General features: G+C 34.3%; 3 protein-coding genes across 4 annotated transcripts; 2 read left to right on the top strand and 1 right to left on the bottom strand.

Moving 5' to 3' along the window:
- The first annotated feature begins 598 nt into the window (after positions 1 to 598).
- Positions 599 to 4,175, top strand: LOC109106894 (serine/threonine/tyrosine-interacting protein A-like). 2 transcript variants are annotated; one of them, XM_042741951.1, is made up of 11 exons: positions 599 to 822; positions 1,817 to 1,849; positions 2,088 to 2,141; positions 2,229 to 2,326; positions 2,419 to 2,479; positions 2,598 to 2,634; positions 2,826 to 2,865; positions 3,031 to 3,081; positions 3,194 to 3,242; positions 3,360 to 3,453; positions 4,094 to 4,175. In XM_042741951.1, the coding sequence occupies exons 1-11, from the start codon at positions 763 to 765 to the stop codon at positions 4,162 to 4,164; spliced, it is 648 nt and encodes a 215-aa protein (XP_042597885.1). In that variant the 5' UTR covers positions 599 to 762; the 3' UTR covers positions 4,165 to 4,175. The 2 variants fall into 2 exon arrangements, with proteins under 2 accessions (XP_042597885.1, XP_042597884.1); XM_042741950.1 differs by having other exon boundaries at positions 600 to 822; positions 3,194 to 3,266.
- A 534-nt stretch (positions 4,176 to 4,709) lies between these two features.
- On the bottom strand, positions 4,710 to 7,835 carry LOC109106896 (glucosamine 6-phosphate N-acetyltransferase-like). Its single transcript, XM_042741952.1, has 6 exons — positions 7,694 to 7,835; positions 6,685 to 6,848; positions 6,534 to 6,596; positions 6,323 to 6,450; positions 6,060 to 6,121; positions 4,710 to 5,915 (listed from the first exon to the last, which is right to left on the bottom strand). The coding sequence occupies exons 1-6, from the start codon at positions 7,699 to 7,701 to the stop codon at positions 5,768 to 5,770; spliced, it is 573 nt and encodes a 190-aa protein (XP_042597886.1). The 5' UTR covers positions 7,702 to 7,835; the 3' UTR covers positions 4,710 to 5,767.
- A 4,491-nt stretch (positions 7,836 to 12,326) lies between these two features.
- On the top strand, positions 12,327 to 15,660 carry LOC109106892 (suppressor of cytokine signaling 4-like). The gene is made up of 2 exons (XM_042741949.1): positions 12,327 to 13,149; positions 13,916 to 15,660. Exon 2 carries the CDS (start codon positions 13,942 to 13,944, stop codon positions 15,082 to 15,084), a length of 1,143 nt encoding a protein of 380 aa, XP_042597883.1. The 5' UTR covers positions 12,327 to 13,149; positions 13,916 to 13,941; the 3' UTR covers positions 15,085 to 15,660.
- The last annotated feature ends 796 nt before the right edge of the window (positions 15,661 to 16,456 follow it).

Genomic DNA, 16,456 nt, shown 5'->3' with positions numbered 1-16,456 from the left:
TTTTAGACATCATAACACTTAAAAAATGTTTTTTTTCATTCAATTTTTTTTTTTTAAATGAAATCTTGTCTAGTCATGCAAGGGAGCTGTAAAACATGAAAAATAATTTTGGCAGGCTATATAAATATATAATATACAACTTCGGGTATATAGGCCTACATTTAAGCAATTATATGAGCCAAATTAAATGAGGAGGACCAAAAATGTCCACGCTGTTAGGAACAAATGAACAATAATTTGAAAGATTTATGAATATGTAAAATTGGAATTATCTAATTGCAATATGTAATACTGGAAGACTGGAAATATAAAATAAGTAAAAACAGACAATTAACAAAACAGAGGCTCTCACTCACCTTTTCCAGTTGTTTTCCCTCCAAGGAAATGATATCAGCTGTTTGATAAAATGTAATTTCCTTTTTCCAACTTTCTTTTAAAGGGGCTGTAGTCGAATATAACAGAGTGGACAATATTTTGAGGGACAAGCTAAAAACTTTTTTTTTTTTAATTGTTATTAATTTAATATTCGGAAAATATATAGGCCTATGTGCATTAAAGAAAACTATTAAAACTCCCGTGACGCCGCCCCTGGCCGACGTAAGTCGCTGTCGTGTCACGTGACCGCCCTGGCTGGACGCAGCATGGCGTGCGTGAGTGCGGAGCTCCTCCACAAACTCTACTTTATTTGCACTTAATTCGTCTTTATATTCAATCCAACAAAGGGGACGTGAACGTACTGAAAGCTGGAATACCGCTCGCAGCATGGACGAAGGGAATAAACTCCAGTTCCCGTCCCTGCCCGCCGCCAAAGAAGAGCAGCTGGTATGTTATAAACACATTAGCGCAGTGCTAACAACTGCTGGATTACAGCCATTCTTCAGTCTGTCTGTTTCACAGCAGTACATGTTTGACTAGTGTGTGTAAAAGCATGAATAAATACAGCCGTTTGAGGTGATATATTTAATATATAATAAAGCTCTTTAATTAACTTGTTGCTCTGAGCAGTTAGCATGTGCATCCAGTAGCAGTGTACTGGAAAAACAACAACTCAGAAGTCAAAGTCATGCATATCACATTGCAAAAGACAACAAGCACAGTCAGGAAAAGTAGTATGGGTAGTATTTATTATGATACTGGGGATAAAATGTGAATAATCCGATAATTTCTATGCATAGCCGATTTTATTTGGTTTTATTTATGCTTTTAGACTTGTTTGCAAATAAATCACTAACATGCTTTACAATACTAATATTGAGTATAGTCAGCTAAAAATATTTTAATCCATTTGGTTGACAATTTAGTCCCCACGCCCAAGACTTTTAACTTACAGGAATAGTTCTTCCAAAAATTTAAATTTGCTGATAATTTACTCACACTCAGGTCATCAAATATGTAGATGAGTTTGTTTCTTAATCAGAACAGATTTGGAGAAATGTAGTATTACGTCACTTGCTTACCAACGGATCCTCTGCAGTGAATGGGTGTCGTCAGAATGAGAGTCCAAACAGCTGATAAAAACATCACAATAATCCACACGATTACAGTCCATTATTACTTTCATACTCTGTTTTGGTCGAAGTTGAACAGTAATAATACAGAAGTGATTAAGTGGAAAAAGAAAGAGTAAATATTGTTTATAAATGTCTTTCAAACCAATTATTGGTCTAGTCTTGATCATATGTAGGTAGATGCTGATAACAAGGGGGTTTATTCCTGTGTTGTGCTGCAGTTTGTGATTCTATAGATGAGGTAATACTGTTACTGGAAGAATGCTTGTTAAAACTGAAAATCAGATTTTGTAATCTCATTTCTTCAGGACTGGGCATATCCAATGAGAAGAGAGATGCAGGTGAGTGATAATAAACAAACTTTGCACATTATTTGTACTGATATAGTATTTGTGGTACAGTAAATACTTGTACATTGTTGTGTTAGTACAAATTTCAGTAGACATTTTTTTTCAATTGTGAGATTTTTTTTTTTTTTATACATTATATTTGTTGAGTCAAAAAATCTTAATAGACATTTCTTACCTCATTCTGAACAAATGATCACTTTTACTCAAACTGTCTGATGGAATGATTTAGGAAATCCTCCCGGGCTTGTTTCTTGGCCCCTATTCAGCTGCTATGAAGAGTAAGGTACTGTAGAGATTATCTGTTCTTGGGCATCTTGATGAAAGCTATCTATGCCTGGGGTTTCCTGTAATAATTCATCTTCTCTTTCAGCTCTCAATGCTGGAGAAGCAGGGGATAACTCACATTGTGTGTGTCAGACAAGACATTGAGGCCAACTTTATAAAGCCAAACTTTCCCCATAAATTTAGGTATTTTGATTTCTGGTTTGTTCTATGTGGCACTTCAGTATAAAGCTCCACTATTTCTAACAGCTAATTTACTTTTTTACTTCTATATATAGGTACCTTGTTTTAGATATAGCAGATAACCCAGTGGAAAATATTATAAGATATTTCCCAATGGTAAGCTAACCTTTTTTTTATTATTTTTTATTTGTTTTTATAAATTTTATGTTGTTAATACATTATTTGGTGTTTGATTCTTTTATCTAATTATGCTAACCTGTTTTTCTCTTTATAGACTAAAGAATTTATTGATGGATGTTTAGAGACGGGGGGTAATGAATGTTTAAACATATCAATCTCTCTTTTCTAATACTAAGTTAAAAACAATCTCCTTTCAAATAATGAATAAAAAATCAATTTCCTTTAAAAGAAAATTTTATTATCATTTTCTTTAACATTAATTTTATTTACTTATTGTATCTCATCCAATTTGTGTAATGTCTTGCACATTTTTGTGTTGCAGGAAAGGTACTTGTTCATGGAAATGCAGGGATATCAAGAAGGTATGCTTAAACTAAAGTCCATAATCATCTTGTATTAACGTTTTTTTTAACCGTCTCTTTTTTTTTTTTAATTTTTTTTTTTTATAATTTATAAAATAATATCTCAAATCTCTTGATTTAATTTTATATAATTAAATCAGATATCTTTTTTTTTTTTTCTCCCAGCGCTGCCTTAGTTATTGCCTACCTTATGGAGACATTTGGTGTGAAATACAGGTAATATTATTAGTGGAGAAACAGTTAATGCATGTCCAAAAATATTAATACATAATAATATGGTTTGCCTTGGAATTTTGCAGATTGTGCAGATATATTTACTTTCTTACAGGGATGCGTTTAGTCATGTACAGGAGAGACGATTTTGCATTAATCCCAATGTAGGCTTTGTTCATCAGCTACAAGTATGATTTTAAAGTAATCTCAGCATTAAGTGCTATAGCTGCTTTATATACATGTATACATAATAAATGTTTGTTCTTTCTATTTTCGTCAAGGAATATGAAGCAATATATCTGGCAAAGCTTACCATCAAGATGATGTCACCCATTCAGTTGGGCAGGTCTTTCTCCATCCAAGCTGGGATGCCAGGTAAGAGAACATTCTTTTATGGCCAAACAGTCAGTTTGTGAATATATTAATCGCTTCTAATAGTGATGCATAGTATATGGGTACCATACATCAGTTATCAGCTGAAGGTTTTTTTTCTTTCTTTCTTTTTTTAATTATCAATATTGTATATTTAAGTGTATTTGCTCATTGAGATTTCCTTTGCCGTCAAAAGTAATCTTTAAAAACACAATTTAATAATATTGTTAAATATTTTGCGATTTTCAAAATATACATAATGTGTTATAATGTTGTAATGCCTCAAATCACTTGTAGCAACAATTTTTTTTATTTATTTTTTTATCTTGATGAAATAGTGCAGAATTGTATCTCTCGCTTCTAGGTTGTTCTCTTATGGTCAATTTTAAATTTTTTGCATTGTTGATCTGCTTTTGTTCTTGGCTCCATTTGATTAATGGTTATGTTAGTAACTCATTTGTTAGTCACTTCGGATAAAAGTTTCTGCTAGATGAATAAATGTAAATTAAAATTTATGATGATAAATAACTGGCTTAATTGTACTAAGTGAGAGCTGTAATTTCTACTTTAGTAATGTATGATGAAACTAGGGTCATTATACATACTGTGGCCGTTCGTAATATTAATCTGTCTTTCCCTACAGGAAGTCGAAAGCGAACACTAGAAGAGGATGAAGATTTCGGGAGTATGCAAGTTACAGCAGCACAAAATTGATAGGCTTTACTTTAAAAAAAGTGCTTTACCACAGTGGACTTTTCTTTTTACATTTTTATTGGGATTAAAAATGTAAATATTTGTACAGGGGTTGGGAGGGAGAGACTGCTCCTCGTGACCCTTGGAGCTGAGGAAGATTTGATGTTTTTCTTTTTCCTTTTTGAGCTATATGCACTGAAATATTTTGCAGTTTTATAGTATTTAAAGCATTTTGCATTTGCAGCGGGACAGTATTGCAATAATGCACTTTTGATACTTGAATTACTGTTATTTGGGTTGGGAGGGGATCAAAGAAAGGGACTGTCACTGCCGTAGAAATGAAATGGTAGGATGAAAATGGGGAAATGAATTCAGACTGAGATAAGGAAAGATGCCTATGCCATAAAATTAACATCCCACTGCTCAATAAAAGATGGCTACTTTATATCTTGTGTTTTCAGTGTTATCAATCCCTGGTGTAAAGATATGAGTGTTTATGACAGGACTGTTGGGTGTGGATAGATTTAGAACGATAATCCAGTTTCACTGAAATACATATATAAACGTGAGATTTATCACTGATTTTTAATGTAACATTTGTCATTCAATGGTTTCTTACATCAATTTTAAAATATAACCGTTATAAAAGCACAAATAACATCACTGCCACATGTTTAGCTGTTGATTGACAGATGAGAAAAGCATTTGAATCCCGGCTATCAGTGAAAGTACAAAAATAAAGGCATTTAGTTTACAAAGATATGCTTTCATTGCACCAGGATGTATTTTAAAATAATTTATTTCCCTTCATCTAGGTTTTACACATAACTAATGATTATCACCAGTGGCTAAGACTGAAGCCAAAATTGAGAAAATACATGAGCATAATAAATAAATGTAAACCTTCATTCTATTTCTAATCTGTGTTGAAGACGAGTACCTGCAAGAGAAAGTCCAATAAGTTCAAACCATTTCAATACGGCTTTCATAGGTAGAACTCACTTCGAGAATGAGAAATGTGAATTGAGTTTTGGTATTTTAAAGAGAATAAAGCACATCATTAACATCTTAAGTAAAAAAAGAGGGAAATATGCCTCAAACAGTTTTGTAAAGAGTGTATTTGGAAACAAAATGGGTTGTTTTCCCTCTTAAAAAAATTTATAGAAATCTTTACATTAAAAAACATTCAAGTATGCAAGCCCTTCTTCTATACAAACAAAATGTTTCGTCTTTTCTCTCAGACAGGCCACAGTGTTTCTTCTTGTGGCTGACAATGTAAACCACACATTCAGTATATGATTTGAACTGTATTCTGTTTCTATAGCAAGTTATGTGAAGCGTTTTAAATAGAAAACTAAATAACTTTCAAAGCAAGTGCTTGATGTTGACTTCGGACATTTAGAAACGTTCATGAATATGCACATTGTTCTGGGTTGTAGTGAATTCAAAATGCTCATTTCAAAATATTTGTTATTGTGACATAACTTGTCACCAAATTATCAAGTTTTTCTTTTTTTTTTGCTGGCTAAAAAAGGTGCAAGTTCGAGGTAGTCCGATCTCAGACAATAGAACAGATTAAGAGTTCTAAAGCAAACATTCAGTGATGTTCAAGATTCTTTCGGATTCAGTCAAAGAACCGGCACTGCATGTAAGTCTCATCTGAAGCGGAGTAGCCAAACTTCTTATAAAACTCCACATTTTTCGGCGCACACTCCAGTGTTACTTTGTAGCACTGCAATTTTTTACTGAGGAGAGTCAATGTTGATACCAACCTAAAACACAAAAACAAAAGTACTGTGTTCAAGGTACTTAGTTTCGGTACTGATATTTTGAAAGAAAATACAGTATTCATGAATATATACTATCTGAAACTCATGATTAAAACTTTTAAAAGTGTTTCTAAAAACCAAACTCACAGTTTTCCCAGCTGTTTCCCTCTGCATACGTCACTCACAACCACTTCTTCCACACGCCCCCTCTGCCGGGACAATAAAAATAAATAATAATAAATATAAAATATATATATATATATATATATATATATATATATATATATATATATATATATATATATATATATATATATATATATATATAAAATTGAAAATATAAAATACAGAAAATAGCAAATTGCAAAATATGTATTTAAAATCGGATAATTAAATATTAAGTCAATTACCTTTGCACAAGCATGGATATATTTGTGCTCTATGATGAGTGTTGCCGTGGCAACAATTTGTCCAAGGTTTGTGTCTTCCACCACTATCACATAATAGTCTCCAGATTTCTTCATATGTTCAAAATTAGCTAAAAAAAACAAACAAAAAGTGAGTATCTTATACTGTGAGATGAATAAATGTGGGGTGTTTTGCATTAGGGACATACAGTACCTTTGAACTGTTCTTCTGTAACATCCCCAGCCACTGTGAGCTGTGATAAGACCTTATAGAAGCCTACAAAGGCATAAGACCAACATAGGTTTATCAGGACTGTTTGAAGAACTGAACATGAGTGGGTAGAGTGCTGAATGGTAACCAGTACCTCTGTCTAGGTCAGCAGTACAGAGAGGACGGAGGACCAGACCTTCTCCGGGCTGAGAGGGAGAAATAGGGGGCGCAAAGGAGACGGTGTTGCTGCTCCAGTCCAGCTCTTGGAGCAGAGAAGGATCAAACAGGGGAGTTTCGTCGAGCAGCATTCCAGAGGCCCTATAATCAAATTACATTTTACTGTATACAAATTTATCATCGTTCATGAATCCCTGGAAATAAATGTGAAATGGCAACAATTTATTTGGACTTTGATCATTTAAACATATACAATTCAAAGTCTAACTTCTGTTGACATAGTACATTATTATAACTAACTAAAACTTAAACCATAAAAAAACTTTTTTGTTACTTGAAATAAACATTGACTGTAGTAAAATAAAAATACTATAATAATAAAATATATATTTAAAAAACTAATTTTAATTCAGCTAGCTGCCAAGGAAAGATTTTTCATTTTCATTTAGTTCAACTTTATTAAAATATTAAAGTTTAATTTAAATTAGTAAATTAAAAAAAATACTGAAATGAAAATTATTAAAACTATATCCGAATAAAACTAATAACAATTAAAAAAAACTACAAAATAAATATACAAATGAATACATTTATTAACAAAAACTATAACTGTATCTCGATGATACCAAAATAACACCAGACACAGATCTTTCGAGGTGTGTCATTATTACAAACCAAATATCCAAAAGTATGACATTAGTACAACGTCCAGTTAGTCTATTCAAGTAAAGAGCACAAAATAATCTCAAAGCAGTTTATGGCAGCCCTTAATAATTATGGCAAAGTTCACAATATTACGTCCAGGAACTGATTAGATTCATTTAATATTTTAATATTTCAATCTGCTGTTCCCTGGGGACGAAATCAACCTCCATTCTCAATCTTTTAATTCCCAAAATACCATCCTTATGTTCAATCAAATGTCAACAGAGCTCGCGATCAGATTGTATTGTAGCCTATCTAAGATCAATTTGTCATTTACTTACGGAGACATATGGATATTGACCGCTTGAATGAATCCAGTTAGACAGATCTTCAGTGTTCCAGCATGACATACACACTTCCTCCTGCGTTATTATTTTTCCTCCTGCACGATTCATCCAATCACTGTTTGCTGTGTTTGGTCCTGTTATTAACGACGTCTCAATTGTCCAATCACAGACTGGCTCGAAGTACCTCTGACCAATCAGCTCAAATATAGATCAAATAAAGGGCGGGGCTTCTCAGCTTGCTATTATCGCTCCCTCCTCCCTCTGTCTGCGTGCGTGGAATATGACGTGGCGCGGCGTTTAACGAGGGCGCGGCGGAGCAATGATGTCCGTATCCGTCTAGGAAAAGCTGTTTAGCAGGATAAATGTCAAGTTTACAAACTGGTTCTGTGATCTTAGATTTGTTGAATATGAAAACCTAACACTGTCTGGTTAGACAAGACTGTCAAGGTTGAAATGAAAAGGTGCCTGCCACTGTTCAAACCCTTACTAAACCATTTCTAAGGATAATTCCTAAAGAGCTACTTCAGTTTTTGTTTGTTACCACAGTAACATCATGACCCCTTAACAAATTGATAAAAATAATACATTTAATTACATAAATGATTTCTTGTCAAAAACAAATTTTAAAATTCATACATCTAATTACATACCTTACCAAAAATTATTATACATTAAGTTTATTTTAAGTATACAGTATTACTCATCACAAGGGTTAACTAAGTCATGCTAACCAGCACAACCTTGACCCCTTAGTTTCTGGTCTTGACTTCTTCTAAGGACAGGGTGTGCAAAATGCATACTCAGACATACTCAACAGCAGTCTCTCTTCCTTCTTTTATTGATTTTCTTAAGTGTCTAAACAAAACAATTAATCATCTTTTCAAATGTTTTTAAGTAATTTTTAATAGATACCTGCTGGATATGAGTGTACAGAAAGAAACATGAGACAAAAACACCTTCCAATGATCCCAAGTCGCATCCATGTACCTGCACCATGAGCATTTAAATGTTATATCAAAACAGACCACAAAGCAGAAAAAAAGAAAGAAAATTAGCAAACAAGGCTTATTGGCGTGGCTTGTCAATATGGTGCACACGTTTAATGAAATGATGGTATGGACAAAGCACTTGTGACAATTGTAATTCTATAATGTGTCTCCTGTTACTGCTTAAAAATGCTGCAGGCATCTTTAATAAGCTCAATAACCTGCATGAAAAGGGAAGCAGAGAGACAGCAGGTATTGAATGAAGCTTGCGGGAAATAGGGAGGCTGGGAGCACAAAAATGCCTGCAGAAAGCTGATATACTAGTTCACGTGACTAAACCATGGATCTTTACAGTGAGTGAAAGATACAAATCATGGAAATACAGTCTGTTTGTCTTTAATGACTGTACATGGACAGAAAAAGGAGAGAGAAAAAAATTGGCTTTAACATTATTATTATTATTATTATTATTATTATTATTATTATTATTATTATTATTATTATTATTATACACAAGAACATGTTTATTAAAACAGACCAATAGGGTTCTTGTCCAGTTTCATGTGTGTACATTAAATAATTAATATGATTTTTAAGGACAAATTGCTAGTGAAACTAGAAGCAATCAACAACAACAAAAAAAAAACTTCATAATATACAATGCCAGGTTAAGGAAAACTAGATTAGGAGGCAAGCTAGAGAGGTGTATATTTAAAATTAATTAAATTAAAACTAATTCAGTTCCTCAACTTATTCAGTAATTAAAATAACCCATGTAAGTTATTTAATACATTTACAATACAGAATTGCAAAAAACTAACAATCAAACAGAAAAACTAGCTTTGTTTTGATTGGGTGTTTTTAATGTGTTGCTGTGGTTGTGTGGTTGCTAGGGTGTTGTTGCATATAGGCTCAAGTTAAAAGTGCAAAATCCCTGTGATATTGAAGTACCAATATTGTTTGACTTCAAATGGGTTTCCCAAACCCTTCCCAGTCTGCCATTGGTCAGTCAAACAGAAAACTCTGCCTCCAAACTTATGCCACAGGTTGAGCCAGTGTCAATATATTGAGTAATGTTTTGATAGCACCATGGAGGCAAATCAATCTGCAGATGCTTTAGATGTCTCTGCATATTAGAAATTATTTTAACATTGAAAAACTACACATTTGACTTTAAAATAATGTATAGCAGACCTTCAGGCAATTTGATTTCTCTCAAAGCACCATCACTAGCCTATGATTTTATAACTAGCCAATTAAAATGTTTCATAATTAAATCTAATTATAATCCCCAAAACTAATTATATCCCCAAAATAGATCTTAACCTAATTCAGTAATAATAATAATAATAAAAAACATCTGCAGTACAGAACTGCAAAGATGAGCTTAACTAGCTGTTTTTGCCAACTAGTTGTAGAGGTGTTTTACTGAATGTTCTTAAATGTGTTGCTAGGGTGTTCTAGGTGGTTGCTAAGTGGTTGCTTTCGGGCTTAAGTCAAAAGTGTAAAATGTCTATGAGATTAAAGTACTAAAAATGCTTGTCTTCAAACAGGTTTCCAGAACACATCCCTATCTGCCATTGGTCGATCAAACAGATAACCCCACCTCCAAAAACAAGCTATTGGTTGAGCCAGTGTCCCTATGTTGGGCTGAGCTGCAAATACAAATTGAGTAATGTGTAGTGTCATAGAGACAAATCAGTTTGCAAATGCTTTACTCACTTGTCTGCATATTTAAAAGTATTTTAACATTCAAAACAGACACACTTTGATTTTAAAATAGCTTATGGCAAACCAAGGCCATTTGATTTCTCTCAGAGCACCATATCACAGACAAGCACTACCAAGAGCACCTCAGCTGCAGCAGCCGTTACAGAAGCCATCCAGATACTGATACAGATCAATGGAGAGAACATGAACACAAGAGCCATGGAGCCAGAGACTTCCTGCTGATTTAATTACAGACTTTCCATCACTCAAAGAGCCACCGTTCTGAAGCAACATCAGTGCATCTACACTTGAATGATGGTCATGCGATATTATCGGCCAGACGCGCTGCACACCGGTGCAGACAATGGAATCATTACGGCTGCAGGAGTCTTTTACTGAGAGCTTTAAACTTCTGTATTACCATAAACATGTCTTTAGGGAGGTGTTGAGAATGTATACACTGAAAAAAAGGTGCTCATAAAATGAGAGTGAAGCTTGTATGGGCTTAGTCTTACAATTTGACAACACAATCAAATGAAAAATTCATGATGTCCATGGTTGCTCTGCTGTGCATCAGATCGATAGCACAGTAATAGCTGGCATATCTGAGACTCGCTTGGCAAGGTTCCCTCTTTTTGATAAACTGTGCCATGTTAATGGCCATACTGAATTACTGTCCTCTTTCTGCTTGAAGATGATTTCTCTCTAGCAGACAGATACAGTATACAGTAGCCTACAGATTTGTGCACATATGTGATACAGGAGATTCTTCTCCCAGTTGTCTGATCCTGTTACTTCTTCCAGCTAAACATGCTTCACTTCTGTCCTGTGTGGTCTGGTGGGCTTCCAAATTTAGTCCGAGTGTATGATAGAAGCAGTAAAATTCTGGAAATTCATGGGGCAGGAAGGTTAGAAATGATGCTGTCTGCCAGGTGATAAAATTCACTGTGAGAATACACTTTGAAATGATAAAGTAAACAATGCTGAATAATGTATTATTTATTGCAGCTTTTTTTTTTTTTAATTCCTGGAATGCAAGTAATGCGCCATAATGCATCTTTTTTTCTAACACACTGTTTTCATTTTAGGTCAAACCAACATAGAAGCAGATAAGCTAAGCAGGTAAGCTGAATTGTCTGGTTTTTTTTTTTGGTTTTGTAGTCCTGTTTCCCCCTTCCCAACATGCACTGGGGCATAAATACATATAGTTGTATTGTTTGCCAGTTTGCCAGTTAATTTACACTCACTTATAAGATTGTAATGTTGAGATATGTTTGTTCCTTTACTTAAAATGATAAAGTTATCTGATTTGTGTGTGTGTGTGTGTGTGTGTGTGTGTGTGTGTGTGTGTGTTTCATGTAGTGTTGGGGTCTGTTTGTTTAATTGAAGATGTTTTGAAGAATGTTGATAACCAAACAGTTACTGGTAGCCATTGACTTACATACGGACAAAATAAAATAAAAGATAAAAAACAAGGAAATCCATATCTACCAGCAACTGATTGGTTATTAACCTTTTTCAAAATATCTTCTTTTGTGTTCAACAGAAGAAGGAAATTCTTAAAGGTTTGGAATAACACAAGGGTGAGAATTATGACAATTTATACTTTTTAAGGTCTGTTAAATTCTACAAGGGAAAAGAATATTATAAGAGAAAGGACTGAATACAACAGTTCTTTATTGTTCTGAACAACTTAAGTGGAACAACTGAATCATTTGTGCCTCTACACATTGATCTGATCAACCACTTTTAACAGATCGCAGGAGAATTCATCACTTAATTTTTTGGATGCCATCCTGCTGGCCTCACACACTTAAGAGAGAGAGAGACTGATTACAGTGCGAATGTAAGAAAACAAGATGCACACTGTTCATCTGAATAATTCATAGCTATACAGTAGCCTGCCTGTGATATTAAATAAATGAGAGTAAAATATTTTAACATTTCAGAATGACATCACCTAATGACTTCACAGCCATAATGAATTATTGAATTTATTTTGTAATCCATTTAGCAGGCCGGAAATGCATGATATTACTCTTGATATTTGATCCTTTCTGGGTGATACCTTGAATGGACTCCATGACCACCATCTGAAATGGGTGTCAAAAACTGCCTTTGTGCTTGCAAATGTTTGCCGGATGTTCCCAAATTAAAGTAGCCCACATATCACTCAATAAATCAATGAAGTAGAGCCCTCAGTGTCTGTTCAGAGATTTTCCATTTCCTTCCTAACAAGGTTGCCCTCGTAAATAGATGTCCGTTATTATTGACTAATTACATTTAGCTCATTGATTCATTGATGTTCAGTCAAAGTTCACAGTAAGAGCTAATACATTTCAAAAGATTTTAATGTTGTGGGCTTGTGGCTTATTTAAGGGATAGACACATTTTTGCACTTATTTTGCAGTAAAACCGCCAATAATAATATAACAGCTATAATAGATATGGCAGCCTAATACTGATATAGATTATACAGTACATCCTATACTCATTTAAAATTCTCAATGTCATTTCTTCAGGACAGCATATTCATTGGCGGATATGATAGGTTAACTGTCCATTGACAAAAGTACCCCTTCCGTCCAGTGAAGGGCAAGTGTTCCTCTGAGGAATTGATACTTGAGAGGTTTTAAATAGGAGGGATGTGCTTCCTCCCTTCAGTTCATGCCGAGCTCTCACTGCATAAACTTCAGGCATGGAAAAATTGATCACTCCTCTGTGAGGACATCAGATTTTCCATCCATTTTAAAGGTAGGATACATTTGGATTTCATTCATTAAAAGATATTGAAAAGGCAGCCTTTTATTTGTCTGTTAGTTGGTATATTGTATCTGTCTGTTACTTGTATATAGTTGTGATATGCAGTTATATACAAAGTATAAAAGTATATCCTTAGATGATCTGTATATAATATAATATAGTATATAGTTATTTATTATTTTAATTTATTTAAAAATTGCATAAATATACTGCACACAGACAAAATATACATTACACAAATAGAAGTATTTTTATAGAAGTCTTTTTATATAATGCATATGTTTTGTTAATTAATGTATAAATAGAAAAATGTAAGTGTCCCAAAACATTTGATAATGCATATTATATTTAGGTAGTTATATTTTTATTTTAATTAATAACTGTAAAATATATATATTTTTAATTAAATTTGAAACAAAAAAATTACTAAATGTAAATTGAATTAAGTAGATTAAAATAACTCAATTAAGTCAATTATTTTAATTTAAATAATATTTGCATGTGTGTGTCTTGTTTCCTGGAACACGTTCTTCTTTCTCATTTTTCATATAAAATAATGTGTTCCTCTAATTTAAAACATATGAATAGAATCATGTTAATTTCCTGAAAAATCAACATAAAAATTTTATTTGGTACTGTGCATAAATATATGTTGTATTCATTAATTTTGTAATATTTGTACTAAATAGCATTAATACTATTAGTATTCTTCATATTTTTCTTTGCCAATCTTGATTTATTTTTAAATTCTGTGCAGCACTTTTCCAAAAAGGGCCTGCAGCAATGTCAGAGAGGAAGCCCAAAAACTCGGATACACGTCCCAAGAACCTGCGGAGCTGGAGCGCTGATAGTTACATCCGCAGTATTAAAAAACGCTCCCGTGGGTCACACCATGAGACAGCGTCCAGAGGGGAAGAGGGGGAAGGAACAGACGACCAGACTGTACGCTCTGCTTCTTGTCCCCGGAGACGTCGAGAGCGAAAGTGCAGCTGCACAATCCCTGGAGAAACGGATCCAGACTCTCCTTGCAGGAAAGCCCTGTCCCGCCGGTCTCTGAGGCAGAAGTTTCAAGACGCCGTCGGCCAGTGTCTCCCTCTTCGCAATCACCACCACCACCATCACCACCAGTCTGGTTCTTCGCGTCCATTCTCCGTCCTTCTTTGGTCCAAACGGAAGATTCATGTGTCCGAGCTCATGGAGGACAAGTTCCCAAATTCTCCGAAATCCGAATTGGCTCAGTGTTGGCATCTGATCAAGAAACATGGCACTCACACCAAACCTTCTTTAAGCATCGAAACCGAACCCACAGCTCCTTTGTTATCCTCTTCTCCTCCAAAGCTCATTTCATGGGAAGAGATCAGCTCTACTGGGGCTTCTAGTCTGGATGACTGGGATCCGTCTTTTGCACATGGAGACACTGAGTGCTGTGCCCACACTGACTACATCCTGGTTCCTGATCTGCTTCAGATCAACAACAGCCCTTGTTACTGGGGTGTCTTGGATCGTTTCGAAGCTGAGCAGCTTTTGGAAGGGCAACCAGAGGGGACCTTTCTGCTCCGAGACTCTGCCCAGGATGAATACCTCTTCTCGGTTAGCTTCAGACGCTATAGCCGCTCCCTCCATGCTCGAATAGAGCAAAACGGGAAGCGCTTTAGCTTTGATGGCCGTGACCCTTGTATGTACAGAGATTCCAGTGTCACAGGCCTGTTGAGGCACTACAGTGACCCGGCCACATGCCTATTTTTTGAGCCTCTTCTCTCTCGCCCACTACCTAGGAACTTTCCTTTCTCTCTGCAGCACATGTGCAGAGCGGTCATATGTAGCTGTACAACATATCAGGGCATTGACGCCTTGCCTTTACCCTACAGTTTGAGACACTTCCTTAGGCAATACAACTATAGGTGCAATGGAGCTTGTGCTGTATGAAAACTGTGACAGAAGTGAGACAAAACTACATGTTGCTTGATTTGACAGATTAAAAGGCACAATAAATGTATTCAACACAATATGGTGGAGGTAGTTACTATGCAGCACAAAAACAATTTATGTTTCTAATGCAATTTTGTGAAAACCAAAGTTATGCAGGACATCAGTCGACATTTCTATACCATTAAGTATTTTTTGAGCAGATTTTCTAGGCTATGTGAATTTGATTTGTATTTTTCTATTGTTTTGTATTTCTCATCTGTTAATATACTTTATTAACTTTTGTATGCATTATAAAGTTCTGTGCCCTAGATCTTCACGATAAAACAGTAAATTAATTGAATTAATGGACCCTTTTCACATTTCCGGCGTTCTCAGAAGCGGAAGTCGTCATAATTGATTAAACTTCAAGAGTGGTGAACAGGAGATGACGGCAAAACATTTTGTATTCCTATTTACTCTAAATCCACGACAGCATTTCAGGATTTTCCAAAAGAATGAAAAAATATAGAGAGATTGTTTTTTTAAGCAGTCAGAAGAGAGAATGATGTCAAATTTGCCGCCACTGCTGTTTTTTGGAACACTTAAACATTAGTGTTTGTTTTTTAACCATTAATTCACATCCAAAACAAAAAGCTATAAAACAAAATAAAACAATAAATAAAAAAAAAAAAAAAAATATATAAAAAAAAATATATAATTATGAAAAAAAAAAAAATATATATATATATATATATATATAAATATATATATATATATATATATATATATATATATATATATATATATATATGTATATGTATATGTATATATACATGTATTATTATTATTTTTTTCCCTGTTGTAGAAGGCTACTGACCAGATACCACTAGATGGCAGACTTGTAAAACTGACTTGACACTTTCTAACTGCTAGATTATCTGTCTTGTATTTTAGAACAAAACAGTGCCTAAACCGTTTTTGTTTGAGATGCAAAACCTTGTCAGTATTATTTGATAGATCTGTCCAGTATAACCAGTATGGAAGCAATTCAACCAAATATTGTAGTTACACATTTTCAATAAAAACAAGCAATAGAGTCAACAAGTTAAACTCAGACTGATTTGTTTCACTGTGTTATGGTTTATACCAAGTCTCCTCTCAGATTGTTTTATTGTGTGACAATCTCGGGTTCAGTGAAGTACATAGACAAAATGGCATGTACTGAAAAGTGAGATGTTCTCACTTTTAACAAAATGTGGAACGATCCTCTCTTACAACTTTGATTTAGCTAAAGATATTATGATGATGTAGCTAAAGGTCATTGTCTTTAGTACATTTACTACATGTGCTCACCTCGGAAAACTGGTTCTCGATTGACTGAAAAAGGAAC

The sequence above is a fragment of the Cyprinus carpio genome, chromosome B17 (assembly GCF_018340385.1).
Source record: "Cyprinus carpio isolate SPL01 chromosome B17, ASM1834038v1, whole genome shotgun sequence".
Classification (NCBI taxonomy): domain Eukaryota; kingdom Metazoa; phylum Chordata; class Actinopteri; order Cypriniformes; family Cyprinidae; genus Cyprinus; species Cyprinus carpio.
Note: the sequence above shows the minus strand (reverse complement) of the source record. Positions and strands in the feature narration are given on the sequence as shown.

Excerpts from the sequence above, each read along its gene's own strand:
- LOC109106896 (XM_042741952.1), bottom strand. Across the intron at positions 6,597-6,684 it reads TACTGCTGACCTAGACAGAG|GCTTCTATAAGGTCTTATCA; the intron begins GTACTGGTTACC and ends ATGCCTTTGTAG. Across the intron at positions 5,916-6,059 it reads GGGAAACAGCTGGGAAAACT|GTTGGTATCAACATTGACTC; the intron begins GTGAGTTTGGTT and ends TTTGTGTTTTAG.
- LOC109106894 (XM_042741950.1), top strand. The coding sequence starts at position 763 with ATGGACGAAGGGAATAAACTCCAGTTCCCGTCCCTGCCCGCCGCCAAA. Across the intron at positions 823-1,816 it reads CCGCCAAAGAAGAGCAGCTG|GACTGGGCATATCCAATGAG; the intron begins GTATGTTATAAA and ends TCATTTCTTCAG. Across the intron at positions 2,327-2,418 it reads AACTTTCCCCATAAATTTAG|GTACCTTGTTTTAGATATAG; the intron begins GTATTTTGATTT and ends TTCTATATATAG.
- LOC109106892 (XM_042741949.1), top strand. The coding sequence starts at position 13,942 with ATGTCAGAGAGGAAGCCCAAAAACTCGGATACACGTCCCAAGAACCTG.